Genomic DNA, 20691 nt, shown 5'->3' on the forward strand with positions numbered 1-20691 from the left:
TGTATCAACCATGCATAAAGGTGGGACCCCATATGTAATATCTTAATGGAATGAGGGAGATCTAGGACATTATTATGGACATTGATGCTGTTGGAAATTTCTTGATGCCCACTCCAGCGCCACATTCCCACTTACCATGCACACACTTCTGTGAAATGAGGGGAGAGATGCCAGGAAGATGCACTGAGACAAGGGCAGGGTACTGGAGCAGTGTGATTGTCTTCTACAGTTCACATCCCACATGTTTTTGGGGTACTTCATGAGGTAGAAGTCAGCAGGCTGCTCTAATTTGGAGACTCCCAGTCCTGAGGTACCCCTTTCCTACCTGACTCCACAACTTGGCTGTGCACATTCCTCAGGAAAAACTGCCATCTGTCTGTTTGCTGCCACACTTCAGACACAGCAGAGCTGCACCCATTGGTATGAATTCTTTTTCTGGCGTGATAACATTAAGGCTATGTGTAATCAATTTAAATTCCTCCCCCAGAAACTGCATGCTGTCTCCAAAACCAATAAACACTCAAGGCCAAGGGCAGCATTCCTGCATGTTCTTACAGATGCTAAGTGCCTTCAAGCGTGTTATATGAATAAATCATACTAAGCTATGCTACATGCTAACGTGTGTAACAAACCAGGGCAATTTGCTGCAGGAGAGAGATGCTCATTAAATGCAATTAATAAGCACTACCTGTGCACTGAAGGGCAGAGGAGCTAATTACTGGAAGACACTGTGTACAAATAATGTTTACAGTTATGAAACCACGGCATTCCCATGCAAAATCTCAAAGTGGGGTAGGGAATGACATAAATCAGAAGAATGACCCAAGCCAAGCCATAGCTACAGACACAGCAATCCCAAAATTAATGAACCCCACCACTGTCCTCACTGTGGTTACTGGGCCCCTCTATTAGCCAGATTTTATGAAGCACCCTAGGATAGGGCCAGCAACTTCCTTTGAATAGCATTCACCTTGGCATTCCAGGGAGCCTGTGTGCTGGAGCTCACAAGCACAGGGCTGGCACCAGGCTGCCAGTGGGAAGCCTCTGATTGGGGCTTGGGTTACGCACATCAGCTCCCTCACAGTTTACATCCTAATCAGTTTTCTTTTCTTTCAATCACAGAGTCCTCAAGGTTGGCAAAGGCTTCTAGGATCATTGAAGTCCTCCAGGATTTCCAGAATTCAGCAAGGAAACAGTAAGGAAGGTGGAATTTTATACATAAGCTCTTGTCATCCCTTCAGTTTACTAGAGTAATATTTGTTAAACACTAACAGAGGAAAACACATTTTTCCACATGAAGTGAAAATAGCAAACGAAAATGTTTATCATTCTCACATAATGACAGAGCAATGGTATTTGAAAGTATGGTATTTCAAGAGAAAAAAACTTTCCTTGTTTATCATCAATGGCTGCAATTATGTTGTCAAGAGACACATGAGTGTTTTGATTTCCTCTTCCTGCTGTCTTTTTACTTTCAACTTATATTGTAAGCTTGACACTGTTTATTCACGTACTATTAGAAAACCACTGAGAGGGGTTATTATTGAAGAGTATTTATTTTTCAAAGCAGTCACACCATGAAGCCACAGATACAGCTAAAGCTTAACCCTACATCCTCCCCCAGAGCAGCATGTTCCTGATGTTAAAAACACCCCACTACCCCAACAAACACAACAGCATAAGGAGAGGGCTAACGAGCTCCTGGACATGCAAACCCCAGATCAGTGCCTTGCCCACAGCACAGGGGCACAGAATTAACTCCTAGAGTGACTCCAGAAAAAGGCCACAAAGGTGATCAGATGCTGGAACACCTCTCCTGTGAAGACAGGCTGAGAGAGCTGGGGTTGCTCAGCCTGGAGAGGAGAAGTCTTTGGGGAGACCTTGCAGCAACCTTCTCCAGTTATGGCACTGGCAGCAGAGCTTGCCAGCAATCACTTCCTTGGGCAGCATAACAGCTCCCAGCTTTGGGTAGGATGTTGTCCTACAGGATTCAGAGCTCTGGTAACATGTTCAGTTCCTCCTCCTCAAATAACTACAGGTAATATGGAATAAGAACCTATTTTTGTTGCTGCTATTGCTTGCCTGAGAAAATGTCACCTGTCGGCTCTAAACTGTCATTACTCAGACACAGCAACAAAACACACAGATACATCTACTTGCAACAGAGCCCTTGGTCTACCTTTTCAAAAAAATTAACACATCCTTTTGCATGAGAAACTGTTGGCTCATCTGAGACACGAGGACTTGATATTTGCCTAATTTTGTCTTTTATTTGAAGCTTAAAAGCACATCTCCATTAGCCACAACCTTTGGCCACAATGGATAAATATTCAGCTTCAACACCTTTGATAATGTCTAAAAATAGTTCATTAAACCTCCTTAACCTTTTCTAAGAACAAACTTGTAGGTGGGCTTAAAGCATTTGCTGTCATTACACTTATGAACAATTTTGCTCCTTGAAATAAATTAAACCTGGCTTGCCTGGCTTTCTCAACTCAAAGTCCCCTCTCTACTCGGAAGAACAGAAAATAGAGATGAAAACAATAAGGAAAATTAAAACACCATAAGACTTCCAATGCCTGATGGAAGAATGGGTCAAATGGAAGTTTATGTTTAGATCTGAGTTGCACTACTCTGAGCTCACATCAGCAGATCTCAACCATCTCACTCTGCTTCTGCTCTACAGAAAATACTTTGGGACATCAGCCTGCAGTTGAGCTATGCAAGTTCTTGTCTTTGATGTTCAAGCACTCTTGATAAAGATGGAAAAGGTTTCACCTGCACATCTCAGTAAAAACAGGACCTGAATAAGCAGCACCACAAAAAATCACACAGCTCACACCCAGCACACATTTCAAAATCAAAACTGCTGAGATTACTCTGTCAGAATACTGGTTTCGACAGACACTTCAAAACTGAACAAATGGAAGGCAACATTAATTACAGTATTGTCTGAATGGCTGCAGTCATTCTCTGGAGCAACATGATCAGATCATTGCAATTTCACTTTTTATGCCAGAAAGGGAAAAGTTCTCTTACCAAAGAAACAGGAATTGAAGTACTTGGGTGATTTTCCCCACACTGAAATATTATCTGATATAATAAGAGTTCGCCTTAATGTACTACCATAAACCTGTGGCTTCCTTTGAGCTCATAGCTTGTGATGAAGCTGCAAAGATGAGCAGAGAGCACTGCCAGGGTATTAATGGTAACACTATGCAAATTCTTGAACTACTGCAGGGCTTGTGAGTGAAGTGCTCAGATGGCACTGACAGTTATGAAGGTACTTCTGTACATGAGAAGATTTACAGATTCCAAAAGATCAAACTTATAAATAGTAAATAATGCAAAATGAAAAGCAGAAGGGGCATGACCTCAGTTGCTATTGAAAGGTGGGATAGAAGAGAAAAATGAGCACTATCATAAAGACAAATGCCTCACATTTGGCCTCTTTCCTTGGAAATAGCTCTCCTGTAACAGCATAAGAATCCAATACAAATACCATGGTAGATGCACAGAGACTTCTCCAGAGAGCATTCAAGGGACCCTTAGTGAAGTTCAGAACAAGATGTTAGCAAAGGTGACAAACAGGTGGTCTCTGCAGTCCTAGTGCTGCTTTGTTACTGAATGTTTCCCACCCAAACACTCCCTCACCCTACACACGGCCACCATCACCCTTCCTCCAGAAAATCTGTTGGGTATCTGCTACATTAAACAACACAAAGGCAAAAGGAGAGAGAGAGAGATCTGGATAAAAAAAGGAAGCAAAACAAGCTCATTCTGCAAAACAATGCTCAGGCATTTTCTTGTTTTATTTTGGATAATTCTTCATGGATCCTCCCCACCTCAGATGCCAAGGCAGATTTGGAACCTTTTTCTGATTTGATCAGAGTTGCCCAGTACACTTTACATAAAAGAGAAGCAGAATTTGTTCACATTCAGAAAATGAACTGGAACCATCTTCAAAACAACAGTTTTTCAGGACTGTGTAGGTTTCCACAGCCTGGGACAGAGCACAAAAGGTCACTGAAGACAGTTTGGTGTGCTTTACAACCTGTCCCTCAGACCAACCTGTTGCTTTAAGTACAGGTTTGAGACTGACAGTGGGAAATCTGATTACCTGACCAAAATGGCAATACCTGAAGTGTTTAAGTCAGTTGGCCAGACTGCAGTTCATAGGCTTACTTTTATACAGCCTTGCAATGTACATGAAAATAACAAAACTATGTTTTCAAAGATGCGAGGAACATTATGCGAATGTGACAGATGGATCTGTGAACTGGAAAATCTCCTCATCAAAAAGGTCTTCTGGCAGTTCTTCATCTCCATCAGCAAAAAATGTAGGGAATGGAGGGTTTTTATTGCAGTCCTTGTAAGTAGGCAATTTGCTATCTCTGACCTGAAAAGCAGGAAGGGGGAGAGTAGGGTTAATAGATCTTACAGAAGATTTTTAGACAGAGATACACTAGAATTTAAAGAACTCAGCTTGCATGCATAAGAAAAACCCAAAAGCCTTCACATTCCACTTGTTTAAAGAATTCCAGGTATAATCATCAGTTATTTTAACATCAACCCCAGATATTGAATTTAACATTTTGTACTAATTATTAAAGAGACTTTCAAAATCAGCAAAACTAAGCAAACAAACAAAAAATCCTAAGAGAATCTGTCATTACAGTGAATCAAAACACACTCACTGAATTCATATTCACAATATGAATGCATTGCTCAATATTTTACAATGTTATTAAAACAGAAGTATAGCTTGTTTAAACAGTGCTTATTTCTCACAGTATGTTCCTACATGACATTCCAAGTTCTATTATGCAGTGTAACCATCTCTTCAACAAACAAGACACGCGTTTGTATGCATGATGCAAACTAATTACGGCAACTAATTTTGCAAAGATATGTGCATGTGCTGTACTGAATCCCTCTGGCTATTGCAGAGCTGCTCAGTGACTGCAGAGTTAAACATCTAAAATTCTCCACTCAGGAATCAGTACCTAAGTTTGTTGAACATGTGCCTCTTAGACAGCTTATTTGCTAGAAGAGTGGTGCCACAGAGAAATTCCTTTACTGACCTCTCTACATGTGGAAAGATTTAAAATCTAGCCCCTGAAACTCCAATCTCTGAAGAAAATTAGTAGCTAGAATTATCAGCAAAAAGCAGTTTGTCTGCAGTAGCAGATAGAAGGCTGGTATCTCTGAATAAAAAAAAAAAGGAGTTACAAATTCTTAAATTTGATTTAAAATTAAATTCTTCTTTTCTATATTGTTACATATCATCTTTCTCCTGCGCTGTAATAATCCCCTTCAGGCACTATACTCAAGTGGATTTTAAAAAAAAGTGCAAATAGATTAGACAAAATTTTAGTAGAAAGAAGATAAGCTCTTACTCTTAGTTTTTGGTGGGGTTTTAAAGAACAGGATGCTTGTTCTTACTTGGCTAGACAAAGACCTCACATAGGACAGTTCTGATTTATGCCAGAAATTAAATTAAAAAAATTTTATGCCCACTTAATGCTCTGTTCTGACAGCACTGTATTTACCAAATTCATATCTACTATTACTTGAACCTTTTCCAAAATCCATGAGGATTCCTGCAGATAGCACATACAATAAATCTGACGTTCCGATATATTTTTTAGGGCAAGCTTGATAAACAGAAGAAAGCCTTTTGCTAAGAATGAGGGGATGAGGGGTTCAATGTGTTGCACTGGTTAGGATGGCTAAGTAGCTTTTCAAGTAGAACATTGCTCTTCTGTACAAGAGTTCTCTATGGCCTTGTGAACTACCAGACCAGTAGTTCCCAATTTACACTGCAATCTAGCTGCAATGAACCAGACTGAAGTCCAAGTCCACAGACTTTTGCTGCAACAGTGAGTGAGAAGAAACAGTCAGAGCTTCAGCAGTGTCACCTGAAGGATGGCATCTTCAGGGATGTCATCCTTCCCTTTCAATACACTGTGGCTGTTTCTTTTGCTACATCAAACCCCATTTTAAATGCTCCACTGGTTTTCTATTATTTCCTCGCTAATTTCTCCTTTACTCTCTAATCCTATTATACACCAAAAGCTTTCTCTGTCAACAGCAAAACCCCTCATGATCCCTACATGAGTTAGCATCAGAAAGATTAGAAGAAATGATTTTATTTATGATAACTTACTCATTTCATGTATATCTTATTTAAATGTTTTCATGTCTACTTTTTGTTATTTTTGATTATTTTCATCAAGAAATAGTATGTGCTGTTACATATAGGCTGTGTCATTGCTCTGGACATCCAGAAAATGAAAGGAATTGAAATGTTTGTTTTCCTCCTATTTTTTTTCCATTACTTCTTAAAACAATTTCTAAAGACAGGATTTGGCAGTAAGACATCTGCTCTTAATTGAAGGAAAATCCAAGAGTCTAACTTCAGTCCTGCATTAGTTTACTTAAATGAATTTAAGATTTCTGTCCAGACGTAACATTGTATGAATTACATATTAATGCCAAGAGGCATTTTGGACAGAGTATCTCCAGTGTGATATGGAGAATTCTTAAAATAGTTTTAAGATTCTCATGAAGCAGCTCCAACAGACCATTGTTGCAACCAGAGGAGTACAACACTATTTCATTTTGCCCCTTCCAAGCTCCTCAGAAGCTTGACAGATCCCAGAAGCACAGGTCACATCTGATGTTAACATTGTCTTCTTCTGATATGGTAATTTTTTTTATTGGTATAATTGATGCAGTATTTCTTTTGACTGGTGAAACTTCTACGCTTTTCCCATCTTTCTCTACATTCACAGCTTTCAAATGCAATTTCAAGTAAAAAAGTGTTATCTTAGAGCATCACTACCAAACTAAATGAAACTCTTTCTCCTTGAAATTAAGGAAGTGAGATAGTACTCTGTTATCAGGTATTATCCTATTTAAAGGAAGAACTCAACTTCGTTTTACACCTGAAAGTATCGATTAGCAACTAAAACATGGTTGTTTTAGTTGCTAAAAAACATTTATCTGTCTTCTCAAGAGAATTATTTAATTATTCCCTTTACATTTATGAAGGGCCCAGCATAGCAAAGGTTTCAGTAATCTGAGGTAAGAGATACAGGAGCAATAATGTCACAGCAGTATAAAGAGGTTCAGTGGTGTGGAGCAGCAGCAGCTACACTTGTCTGTATAGGCACGTTCACAGAACAGAAGTGCAGGTGACCCAGCACAGCTCTTCCTGCTCCCCTGGTAACCTCCTGAGAACATCCCCCTAATAAAGGAGTAAGTTTTCATGCTGTGTTATGAAAATCCAGTGAATTTGGCTCTCATCCCCAGAAGGAATCAAGCTCATAGTCCAAACTGTTACTGCAATCCATGAAAGTATTTGCTATATACCTCATATAATAAATGCTGGCCTTACTTAACTGTTATATTAATAGCACCAAATACTACAGTAGACTATACTATAAATAGATAGATGTTATATACAGATGATGGTATAACCACCACAGTGTATTCTCTGAAAGGTCATTTTATCTAGAAAAATACTAGACAAAGCTGAAATTGGAGCTGGTTGGGTCACTAAATCTTTAGAACAGTCATAAAGGGTTTTGCAGACAATTAATAAACTGCACTTATATATGTGCCCTATATTGACAGTGTAATGGGTAGTATAAACAAACACAAACTCAGAAATCTATCACCACAAGGCTTAATGTGGTCTTAAACAAGTGTTAAAAACTGATGCTTAAATCACAACTCACATTTGTAGTTTAACAGGGCTTCAGGCTGTGTTTGTGTGATTGTGTTAGCAATCACAGCAAAGAATGCAAGCTATTTGTGTATAAAAATGTGTTTAAATATAGAAAACTATTAGAAATAAGCTCTCAAGGTGTCTATTTTTAAAGCTAGACATAAAAACTGAATCTAAGAATTATATCCATTTCTTACCAGCCTTATTTTGTCTTAAAAAATAACCCAGCCATACAAATCCCCCCCAAACCTGCACACAACTCTATGAATGAGGCCCAACGCACAGGACAGAGAACATGAAAGAATTGAAGGCACCACACTATGCCTGCATGTCCTCAACTTGAGCAGAGGGCACCCAATCCAGGCATCAACAACTAGCAACACAGCACAGTAACACTGGGAAGTGTGATACAAAATAAGTAGGATGCAAATCACTACTTCTCTTTAAAAAAAAAAAAAGAGCCAAACAAGAATAGGGAATGTCAAAACTTAAGTTACTAGCTCAAGTGGAACATCATACTAAAGCAACTTGGATACTTCAATTGGACTCAGGTCCAGCATACAAACAGCTCAGTTCAGTATCAACTTGCAAAGCAACTCCTATGGGCTACAAGAGTTGCCAGAATTTCTGCCTTCACTACAAGATATATTTAAAGTGATCAACACAGCATATCCTAAGAAAATCAGGTGACTTAAAATCAGGGCAGGTATAAAATACTATCCTAGACAAAGTATAACATCGTGAATTATAATATAGTGTATCACCCTCCACTAAAAGGCATCTACTTAAAAAGGGAGTTAAGTCTTGTGCATCTCTCTTGAATGACAAAAGAGCAGTTCAGCAGTTTTTGATAACACACCTGGGAGAGCAATCCAGAGCCATCACCTTTAGAAAGAGAAAGCTGTTATAGATGGTAACTACAGGCCCTGGGATCTAAGAAGGTACCCCAGAAAGACATAGATGTTTCCTGAGGTAGGCAATCTTGACAGGCCCAACACACAAATTTCACAATTGCTTACTCTGCAATGATATTCTTGTAACAGAAGAACTCTGTGCATTCCAGCACACTCCTAAAGTTTCTTAATTTTATCACACCTTGCAATTGAGAAAGAAATCCATGTAAGCTTTTTTCATTCATTTTCCAGTTGGCTAGAAACACTACTGATGTCAGTTATTTACCTGCATACTTCAATGTGCAATATCAAATGAAAGCTGATTCTAATTAAAAACAGAAATCCATCAATCCTAGTATTCTGTAATTTTATTCTGCTGAAAACAAAACTTGAAAAATTTAAGTGCTTCATCTCTGTCTGAATAGAGTGCTGATGCATGAAGTTTCCAAAAATACAACATACAAAATAAATATATGCTTTAAAGGTGCACTATGGTTTTAATGGTTACCAAGCAACACAGAGTGGGTACTGAACACAAATGCCTTCCCCTTGGAGGCACACAAAGAGGGAAGTGTTATGCAATATTTCACTCTGGAACTCAAAGACAGATGGATTCAAATTCCCTAGACATTATTCCTACTTATTACAGGCAGGTATTTAGTGGAATGAACAGTAATTACAGCAGCTAATATCCCATAATTCCTCTCCCCAACCACAGATCCAAACAAATATACAACAATATATTGGAAGTCGATGTTTATAAGCAAACAAGAAAGCACTGTGGAAGAAAGGTGTAAGGCAAGCTAAAACCACTACAGATGAGTGCAGCAAGATTAATGGAGAAAAAACCCCCCAGAAATCAGAGAACCAAATAGTATTAATTTACCTGATTTTATAATTAAAGCCTTTTCTACTCTTTGCAGATGTATTTGAAAAAATAAGGGAAAAAAATGAATGTAATGTAATTCTTATGGCTCATGCAAGGAAAAAGTCACAGAATGGATCCATCAGCTCAGGGAACTGGAATGAAATGTAGCTTACTACATATTGCCTTCAATCTCCTAATAAGACTGAAAGCAATTTTGGGAGACCTATTTCTTAATAGCAGTGATACCTACTGCTGTGTCTTTACCTCATACAGTGTTACTTATTATAAAATGTGGTGAAAATTTGAGTCCGGAGCACTTTGTCCAAAATCTTTCATATACTCTGTTATCTTAAGCAAGGAGCTCTATGGGAAGAAAAGCCTTATTCTTCCCATGTATGTTCTTTTCCAAGCAGAATGTGCAAGGTCTGATCAGCAAGGGAAGAATGATTTGTTTGAATGGGATCTTCATGGTGTACATAAGAATGTGCAGTATTAACACACAGAGCTTTGTTTTAAAAAACAATTTATATTACAGGTGTGTAATAAATGTTTGTTTTCTTAACTCACTTAAAATCAGAAATAAAAATTAGATTATTGAGTCTAGTTAGAATAAAAGTTATAACCTGGTAAAAACAGGCACTGTACTCAGTCTCAGTGGCTTCATAAGATGTTGCATCCTTACAGATAAAACATGTGAGATGTGTACCTGCATTTGCCACCAAGTGTGGATTTTAATGGCATTACCAAGGTAACAAGATGCACAATATTTTTCAACAATTAACTCTTGCTTAAGAGAACTATTAAGATCAGAGAATACAGTCTGGGCATCAAACATTTCTCAATTTTTCAGCTACATTATGCTGCTTGTATGCACACATTATTATTTAAAAATAACATCCTAAAATAAATTCCCACTTAATTAAATTTCAGACTGACATTGAGAAACCAGGTTCATGCCTCAGGATTAGGAAAAAATACTTTGAACACTGTTAAGAAAAGGTCATTCAGTCCAATATACAGATGAAAAGCCATTCAAACCATGTTCTTAATTCTATGTAATTGATGTCCCACCCAGTAATTTTGTAGAAGTTGTCCTGAAAACTTTTTCTGGACATCTCTTAAACCAATTTTCACTACATTTGGAAGAGAAATGTGTAATCTATTCCCCAGGCTTGGGTTGGACATTAAAATAAAAACAGTTAAGAGATACTTTGCCCAGGAAAAAAAGCCTTATTTTGCAGTGAGAGAAACACTAATTTTCTATGGGTAAAAACCCTATTTGAAAGCAAGGTTGCTGTGCACAGGCCCAGTAGCTGTAAAGTTCTGCTCCACAACTAAGAGACAAAATAACCAGATATTTACAGTAAAATAGAAGATACTTTTCAAGTCCTGAACCATTTAAATCCCTGTAGTACTTCTGAGGATTTAAAACTCTCAGATATAGAGGTACAGGCATACCAAACTCATCATAGTCCTTCACAGCAAAGACATTTGATACCCTGCACTTTATTCAGTCAGAATGGAAACAACTTCCTCCAAGTAAGTGGTTTGCAGGTATGTAGAATATAAGTAGAAAGAAAGTAACAAAGAAAATTCTACTTTGAAAACTACCCTTGAAAAGCCCTTTTTTTGCTTTGATGTGAATTATTTACATCATAAGAATACTTATCAGCCTTCTCATTGTTTCAAGACTGTCTACGGAAAACTGAAACAATATACAAATAATTTGCAATTAACCCTGCAGATTGCCACAGACAATACCACTGGCACATTTATACTGATTCCAAAGGGAACTCGGATCTTTATTGTGAACTCCAGCTGTCTCTTTGTGTGCCTCAACTGCTTCTTGGAAATGTAACTGCTACTGGGTATGGGAATGCTTAAATAACCTCTAAAGCTGTGTGTCTGTTCATCAATATAACACTTAAATAACATTCTGGAAACCTCACCACCATGTTACAGGCTCATGCTGGCATTCAAAGGGGATGAACACAGCTTATCACAGGGTTCAACAACTGTGTTGGTGTATCCTAAGATACGTGGGTGCAAATCTAAGGAGGAGCCATTTAGAGTGCCCTACTGAGCCATTCAGTGCTCTCTGCCCCTGCTGACCACGCTCTATCACACAACTGATTCCACTGCCCTTTGATTCAACAGTACAAGGTTTCTCAGAAGAAATATAAATTGCATCCTACCACTGTTTTTCCATTTGAAGATTGATTTGTAGAGAGCTTAGGAGTCACTAATACCAGTACTGAAAGTAGCAAACATACCTTCACCAGGCAATTGGTGTGACCTGGAACAGACCCATTTACATAAATAATGTCATGTTTTGTATTGATCCTCCACACCTAGGAGACAGAAAAAAAATAAAATCAAACATTGAGTCCTGTTTAGAGATTATTCCCAGTTCTACAAGAAGTCTAGCAAAGCCCAGGCTGAGTAATTAGCTGTGATACCCTGGGGAAGAAAAATGTTGTGTACAGGCCTAAACTTGCCACAGAATTCACTCACACGCCACTCTGGGTGCAAAGCTTCCTTATGCAAGAGGCTGAAACAGTTTTAAAGGGCTGGTGACTGTATTTGGCAAAGCAGCTCTTTGTTCTGTGTAACACCAACCAAAGCTCCTAGGTCTCTTTTCCTTCTAACAGCAATAAGTTGAAAAAGATGAAAAACATCACAGGTGACAAAGTCAAACAAATGTCCCTGTGAAAATGTTCCTGTTACCATATGTTAATTTCTTAACTCAATCAGGTGCTCAACTGAACACACACATTTTCTGCTACAAAAAATTAGTTATAGTAAACTGAGAACAACAGCAGCACTTTTTGGCAAACTAGAGGTCAAAATGCTTTTTGTGCAAACTGCAGAGGTTGCCTTCAGAGACAGAGCAGTTTTAATAGCTCAGGAGCCACTGTAGCTATGCACAAATCAGAATCAGGACAGAAACTATGACCCCCTTTTTGCACATGAAAGTGAAAGGCCATGACCAAGTCAGAGCTTCAAACAAGTCAGATTTGGGTTGGGTGTGAACAATAGAACAGGCATGGAGACATTAACTGAAGTGACCAAAAGCCTGATTGTTCTCCCTCTTCAAAGGCAGAAGTCAAGGGACATAAGGAAAAACACAATGGATGTGGAAGCATCACCTGAAATCCCAGTTTTCAGGGTACCACAAACACAAAAGGATGTTCAGATAAGTTATTTGTAACCCACAAGAGAACAAGAGAACACATTTGCTGCTCTGCTATTTCCAGTTTGCTTACTTCAAATGCTGTTGTCTGGACTCTTGCAGAGATGGCAGACAGAACACCATTGCTTGGCAATGCCACCAACTTATACACACACTGGTATAGCCAGAACTCACCTTTAATCCAAAAGATGTCCTGTAGATGTTACCCATTTTACCAGGCATTTTCTTTCCACGATAAACTTTGGCAGCTTGCTAGATAAAAACAAGGCCAAAATCACCATGTTAACTGCAAGAGGTACACCAGAGGAAAATATGCTGGTATTTCCAAGGCTGAAAGTATATAATATCAAAAAAATCTAATCCTGATAAGCATTTTAAATACCTCCTGCCAGAGGTTAGGTTTTACTCTACATGTGTTCTGAAATACTTGACCACAATCACAAGATTTATATATATATACATACATATATATACACACACACACACACTGTAGTTTCTCTCCTCTCCCAATCAAAAAGTTTTTACACTGATGTCAATCAGATCTTTTTTAACGTGTATTCTTGAGAGTGGAATTTTTAATTACATTCCTCAATATTCCTTAGTTTCTGTACTCAAATTTGATTGGCTGGGCATAAACTGGACAACAAAGGTGGGGAAAAAAGGCAGGAATAAGTGCAGTAATTTTCAATTCTACACTGTTATGAAAGGATTTGTATCCTGCACCTCTCTGTTAAACATTCATAATGTTTCTTGGAGCATTTCTTAATTCTTGTGGAAATCATGATTTCAGGAAATCAGTTGCAATGCAGTTCTAGGGAGACTATTTTCTACTGAACAGTCCTGGATTACAAAAATGTCTGAGATAGCCAACCCTAGACGGGAAAGTAGTATCAAGGCATTGCTTTTCCCCTGTTGCATCCTTTCACTTTGTTTCCTTCCCATCATATCTACTTCCAATACCATTTTTCATTCTATATACTTTGTGAAATTACATGCCGCATTACTACTTAGGAAATTCTAATTTAAAGAAAAGGGGTTATTTTGTAATGATGAATACCATCTGCTAAAATAGTGTTTAGCGTTCAAATATTTACATTCTTCAATGAAAACAAGTGCCAGGTGTAGAATTCTTCTGCCAGCTGAAACTGAGAACTATAAATCAGTAACACATGCTTTTACACTCTCAATTACTCAAACTTCATTGACTGCTGCCTTTTTGCTTTTACTATTCCCTTAAGCATTATTAATCCTTTTTTAAATTTTAATTTCTCTAAGAAATTTACAGACAGTTCATGTTCAGTCCTATGACTCAGTTTATCTTAATTAGTTTGCAAAATATTCTTCTTAGTTCAGTCTAAATATTGTACAGCCTTTATAAGACAAAGCCTAAAATTAACTTGCTCAAAGAGCTTTTATACTAATATTATTTATAGTTTGAAATGTAAAAATATGACTCTGTACTCTGCTTAGAAATGCACAGAAGCTTACACACTTCTGGGAATAATTCCCCACTAAATTATGGGGATCAGTTCATTATGCAGCTGCACATGCCAGGCAAGGTGATAAAAGCAACCAGGGTTCCAAAGAACAGTACAATAACTGCAGGATAAAATATCAAGCAAATCCATTCCAATCTATAAATGCTGTGATAAAAGCTTCTTAGAACTCTCTTTGAAGTATTAAGACTATTTCTCTCACTGTATTACAAAATATGCCAATTAGCTCAGTTAAAATATGAGCATTTACCAGCAATACAGAATATTCATAAATCAAGGCCTAAGAGAACAGCATTGCTCCTTCTACAGGATTCTGAACTTCCATTGTTGCTGGGATTCCCTGCTAGCACAGAGTAAGTGGCAGCTAGCTACTGTACATTTGTTCAGTTTTAGCAAGCTGCTGTAACAACAATGAAGAATGTTTTAATGGGAAATGAGAGTCCTTACATTGGTAGATATTGCTCCAGGTCGTCTGTGAGTTTTTGTCTGGCCATGGCTTGCAGGCTGACCTTTAAATCCCCACCTTTTCATGACACCTTGAAATCCTTTACCAATTCTGGAAACAAAAAAAATTAGGAAACAAACCCGGGTTAGTCAGACATAAGCTTTCTAGCAATAATCAACAATTTCAGGCAGGCTCATGATTTTTTTACCTTTAACAACACTCAGCTTAGGGAAAAAGATACTTAAACATGGTATAAAAATCTGTACTTTGCACCATAAACATATTTTAGTACAATGCTTAAAGACTGCTTTACAGAATAAGAAGCACTAGAAGAGTCAAACAGGCAAGAAGACTAACATAAAATGCTCTTTGCTGTGACTGTCCTCAATAAAAGTTACCATAATGCATCTGTCACCAAGTGAGCAGCAGAACAAACAAACAAAAACCCAGTCAAAATCCCAAATAATACCATATACCACAACTTAATATCTGCCCTAAGCATCGAGAGAGGGAAGGGATGGCTACTTAGAAGGAACATTTCTTTTCCATACAACAAACTCATCCCTTGAGAGCAACTTTGGGTATAATGACATGTAATTCCCTTGATCTGTACTCATCCAACAAATAAGCTCTAAAACACAATATCAAATAAAATGTATTTTCAGAGTCCATGTCCTTCATCTTTGAGCCACAGCATTACTGGCTTTGAAATTCTCTATTTACTGCAAGGACAGATTCAATAGGGAAAATCACCACTGCACAAAGGAAAAGCTGAATTAAGTGTGTGTTAAACTGGCATTATCTGTGTCCAAAAGCAGAAGTCTGACCACAGCGTTTATGGCTGCACTGATTATTAAATTTAACCTGAAACTGTCTCAGTTGGTCAGAGCATGGTGCCTCTAATGCCAAGGTTGTGGTTTCCACTCCTGTAAGGGCCTTTCACTTAAAGAGTTGGAGCCTGTGATCCTTGTGGGTCCCTTCCAACTTTGAATATCCTGTGATTCTATGATTTTTGCAAGAGCATCCTTTTCCTCTGATTTTCAAAAATCCTTTCTCTGCTAATGCACTTCACATTAAAAACAAAAATATATATGCACTTTGTATCTAAAATAAAACTGGGTATGAGCACACTCTATGCAGGAACTGCACTTGGCTGACTCCCTGCTCAGCACTGCCATGAAAAACTAGTGAACACACAAGCACAGAAAACACCAACATTAATGAAAAGTAGATTCTTTCCTCTTCTCACTTGATTCAACTCTCCTGTAACTGCTGTCCTGGTTATCTTGAACATATCAAATCCCAGTCAAAAATAGCCATGAAGGAGGGCTCTCTAAAGCTACAGAATTATAAGGGAACATGAGCTGTGCAATCATGGTCTTCCCCTGGTCTCCTGGTCTTCCCTGCTCAGAACCTACGGGACAAGCCCAGTTAAATCTGGCAAAGAAACGTGTAATTGTTTGAATAAAGGAGTTACTGGTTAGAAGCTCCTGAGTATTTTTTGCTCCTTACCTAGAGCTAAGGAAAAGCTAAAACTTAATTAAAGCAGTGATATCTTCCTTTGAACTGCCAGCTGGCTGGTCATGCAAGTAGTTGTCACCAGCAAGACAAGTCCTGCCAGGCCAGCAGACAGTGGGGGGACATGAAGATATGAAGGGGGCTGGGGCCATGAGAGGAAGCTGAATGAAGGCACCTGCAGGAGGGATGACCTGGGTTATCTGGGATTAGGAAGACAAGACAGGAATCCAAAGGATGCAAGGCTTTGTAACACCATCTTCTGATAGAATCAGCTTACTTTAAAAGCTTGCAGTAGTAAACAGCAATAGTAGTAAAAAACAGGTTGAAAAATACACTTTAAGAGAGGCTCTAAACTTGTGTTTTTCTGTTTTCATACTGCTAGGGAGCAGTAACTGTGAAATACATGCAGAAACTAAGCTATAGGAAAACTCATATCTGTTCTGCCAAAATGCTATTTTTTTCTTTTAAACTACCTATTACTGGCCATGTTTTCCAAGCAGATTACTTCTGGCATCTCTAGCTGGAAGATTCACTTAGCAAAGTCTCCAAAACCATCTGCAAGTGGGTTGCAGGTGTGCAGTCAACAGAGCAAGCAGATAAATTCTCTCTTTAAATGATGGGGCATGATAAATTCTTTAGCTGCAGACATGCCCTTGCAATTCAGAGAAAACCATACAACCACAGAAAACTACCATTTCAAAAGTAAACACTACTGTCAAACTTAGCCAAGAAGAATAAATCTGATGTCATGAAATCACTTCAATATTTCATTCTACTTACTTATTTTTTAACATGAACAATTTAGAATACTGTCAGTTGTGCTAAAAAAAATTTAAAACACAAATACTTCATATATGCAAGAGATGTATTTTTTAATAGAGTTTAGTACATCAAATATTATAAGATAACTTCAAAAAAGTGATTATATTACAAGATAGAGTTGTTAGTGTTAAATGATTCACGCAATAGAGAATACTCAGTCGCTTCTTGATCCTTCTAATTACACATGTATTTTCTGCGAACAAAGACTCAGATTCTACAACACTGAAGCCTTAGGAACTTTATAGAAAGTGTGATCAGACTGAAAAAAGAGTACTCCAGTAAACCTGAAAGTTCTCCTCCATCTGTTTATCTGGAATACAAAAACAAATCTTCAGTCTCTGAAATATTCTGCTTAAAGGCAAGGAAAGATATTGCAATACTGAAATTAAGAGCATTTTATACTTTTTTTTAAATTTCTCATTTTTATTTTATACTTTTTATTTTCATATTTTATTTTTTTTTACTATCTATCAAGGCGTTTTCATCATATTTGTTCAATGTTTCAGATTAGTTTCATTTCTGACTTGTAAAAATCACTCCATTACCTACAAGGACACTTTACCTTAGAACTTCCTGACATTAATTTCCTATTTAATATGACACAGCCATCATGACTGAAATAATTAAAAAAGCAGCTATATTTTTTTTTCATTTTGGAGTTTTTTACTTTAAAAAAGAATAAACAATGTGCAATGTTTTTTGTCACACATGTCAAGAAGGCAAACAATTACACCGTGTATATTTCTTATTTGACTCATGTTCTATCTGAAATAAACCTGGAAACAGAGTAAGAACAGAATAAGATTATCTAGACTGAATGCAAAGACTAAAATAAAGTAAGGACCTACTAACATCTGGTTTATAATAAAATTTAGAACTGGTCAACTAGGCAGTTAGTAGCTCAGGCAATTTACCTCAAGCATTCTAAAGAACAGTGTTTTTCCAGCCTAAGTTGATGTGAATAAGATCTGTTTTCAGACAAGTGGTGGATTTCTCCACTATATGAAAAAAATATATAATGAGTCCATTTTCTCCAGGATCCACAATTTATCTGTATTTCTAATGCAAACACTTTACAAACTTCCAATTGTATGAAATGCAACATGCTTTTGAAACTAATATTTATCTTATATAAACAAGGAAGAGAAGATGCATGCTGTTCAAGGCATATTATGGAAAATCAGAGAAGAGTTTATACAGTGTATTGTACAGTCTTAAACTTTTTATTCTGACAAAAATAATGAATATTATGCAAATTATATTCTTGTCCATTTCTGAACAGACACCAGGTGTCAGCTATTAATATCATTCATTTAATTTCAAATTGTTTAACTGCCCTCTTTGCCCTCCTTAAAAATTACTATATGTGAACACATTCACAAGGATCACTGATAAAAGAAAAGTAATTATTCTAACTTAACCGAAGCCAGCTGAGATTTTTAAAAAACATTAAGGTCTGTCAAAGCAGCATGTTAATCCATTACTATATATTAACTTAACAGAATAAATTACTAGAATCCACTCAGAAAGAATTGATTTTGCTACAGTACCTGAAATATGAAAACCAAGAACCTATGCTGAATTAGAATGTTAGACATCCTACTTACCCTGTTGTGGTATCATGCTAAGGCATCTTCTACCTGTTGTCTTGGTTTGAATCAAGGGCTATACATCTTTAATGTTCTAACATTAGACACCATATCTGAACACAAAACCCCACATACATGAGACGTATAAAACTAGATTTGAAATGCAGAATGCCCCTGTTCCTCAACAGATGCAATATAGTGACCTAATTTACTCGGCTTCACTGAGTGAAGCATTACCTGATTCCCACAAATTAATCACAGGGAGAAATGATGATATGAAAAACTAGGACATGCAAGAGTTAAAAGAAAAATAATCTTTCTGCAGAGTTAAAACCAGAGTCTAATTACAGTTGTTCTGGTCTCACCTGCAGGAAAGCAGGTGTTGAGGTCAAGCACCTAATTTTGTACAAACCCTCATTTTCCAGATTTGATACAAGAAAAATGCCAGTACGTAATGAGAGAACTCTCATTTAGAAAGCTACGGGAATTAAGCAACTCTAATTAAGCAACAATTTACTTAGCTAGTAACTCTTCAAATGTAGTTAATTTAAAAGAGCATTATTTCCATGCTGCAGGGGAAAAGTATTCCAACTACTTACTCAGATAACTTTGGGCAAACGGAGAGTTCTGATTCAGGCTCAGATTACACAGCGATTAGAGCAAAACTTAAATAAACCATAAACACTCCAGACTCACCACTTTCCAACAAAACTACTGTTGGCTTTTTCTTGGGAGTGACAACATTTCTGATGTTTCTCATCACCCTCACAGTAAAGAATTTCTTCCTAATATCTAATCCAAACCTACTCTCAGTTGAAGCCATTTGTCCTGTCACCACATGCTTTTGTAAAAGGTCTTTTTCAATCTTTCCTACAAGCTCCCTTCAGGTACTGGAAGTGCAATTAGGTCACCCTGAAGCCTTCTCTTCTCCAGGCTGAACAATCCCAATTCCCTTAGCCTTTCCTCATAGGGGAGGTGCTCCATCCCTAGAGGGGACCACAGAGCTGGATGCAATACTCAAGGTGGGGTCACAGAGCTGCAGCCTGTGAGAGAGGTGTTTCTAGATTTTGTTGTGCATTTTAGCTCCAAGCTTAGCAGGGCTAAACTTAAGGATTGAGCTTTTAAATTGCTGAAAATAAGTACTAAGGAAAATATTTCAGCACTATAGAAGGTTGACAGCATGCAGACACACTGCCCAGTCTCAGTCCTAAAAGCCACCCATACCATGCTGAACAATTATGAAGTTTGAAATAAAAACACAGTGCAAACATAAATCTTTAACTCAACCCTCTCATTCCTGTAAAAGATTAAAAGAAGACAGTCATAAAAACCCCCTACATTTCGGTAACCAAATGAAGAGGCTAACCCAAGACTTCTGAAATGAAATTTGAAGTTTTCTTACATATAAGGAGAATATTTTTATTTGCATTTTGGGAGAAGGAAGCATACAAAAGGATATTTTGCTCATCTGAACAATTAAAAGTTGGTAAAAGATTAAAATATCCTTTATATCCCACTATATTATCTCCTCACTGAGGCAACGTTTGTTTTCTTTCTTTCCTTTTTAAAGGACTTATTACAATTAATCACGCTACTATCAACAGCACTGCTATTTTCATCCACATGATTTCTAACACTGTACACTCTGGAGTTTCCTCCAATAAAAGCAAAATTACTGTCAAACTCAAAAATGTAAAGTACATATTCATGCAAATGTATTTCTAAAAACTTTTATAGACAGCATGTCTCCGGAATTACTGTCAAGTCCATAATGGTTTGAAACAGAAAGACCCAGGTCCTCCCTCCAAGTCCTTCCCCAGGTTGGATGGGACTTTGCTGGATGAAATTGCATGGTAGAAAACAAAACAATAGAAGAAAAAACTGAAATGTAGTAATATAATTAATATTATTAATATATTAATTAATATAATTAATTCTTGCCCAGGAGGTAAGCAAACATGATAAATGAAGCATTCCAAAGAAGTAGAAATCAGAATGTGAGTGAGCTACAGAAAAGGCTTAAAAATTTTTGATACAGAAAGACTGGAATGATTAGAGAATCACACCGACAGAAAACCCATTTCACCTTTCTCTTTAGTTAAAGAACGTTTCCTTCACCTTTACAGAAGGAT

General features: G+C 37.4%; 1 protein-coding gene across 1 annotated transcript in view; it reads right to left on the reverse strand.

Moving 5' to 3' along the window:
• Window positions 1-3778: 3778 nt before the first annotated feature.
• The window catches only part of MRPL3 (mitochondrial ribosomal protein L3), a 28914-nt gene continuing 12001 nt past the window's right edge, over window positions 3779-20691 (reverse strand). The window contains exons 7-10 of the mRNA XM_063155806.1: window positions 14633-14741; window positions 12864-12941; window positions 11770-11847; window positions 3779-4399 (exon numbers count right to left, since the gene is read on the reverse strand). Of these exons, the coding sequence (XP_063011876.1) occupies window positions 4250-4399; window positions 11770-11847; window positions 12864-12941; window positions 14633-14741 (415 nt within the window). The 3' untranslated portion in view covers window positions 3779-4249. The remainder of the gene's footprint in view (window positions 4400-11769; window positions 11848-12863; window positions 12942-14632; window positions 14742-20691) is intronic.

This window comes from Melospiza melodia, chromosome 1 (genome assembly GCF_035770615.1).
Source record: "Melospiza melodia melodia isolate bMelMel2 chromosome 1, bMelMel2.pri, whole genome shotgun sequence".
NCBI lineage: Eukaryota > Metazoa > Chordata > Aves > Passeriformes > Passerellidae > Melospiza > Melospiza melodia.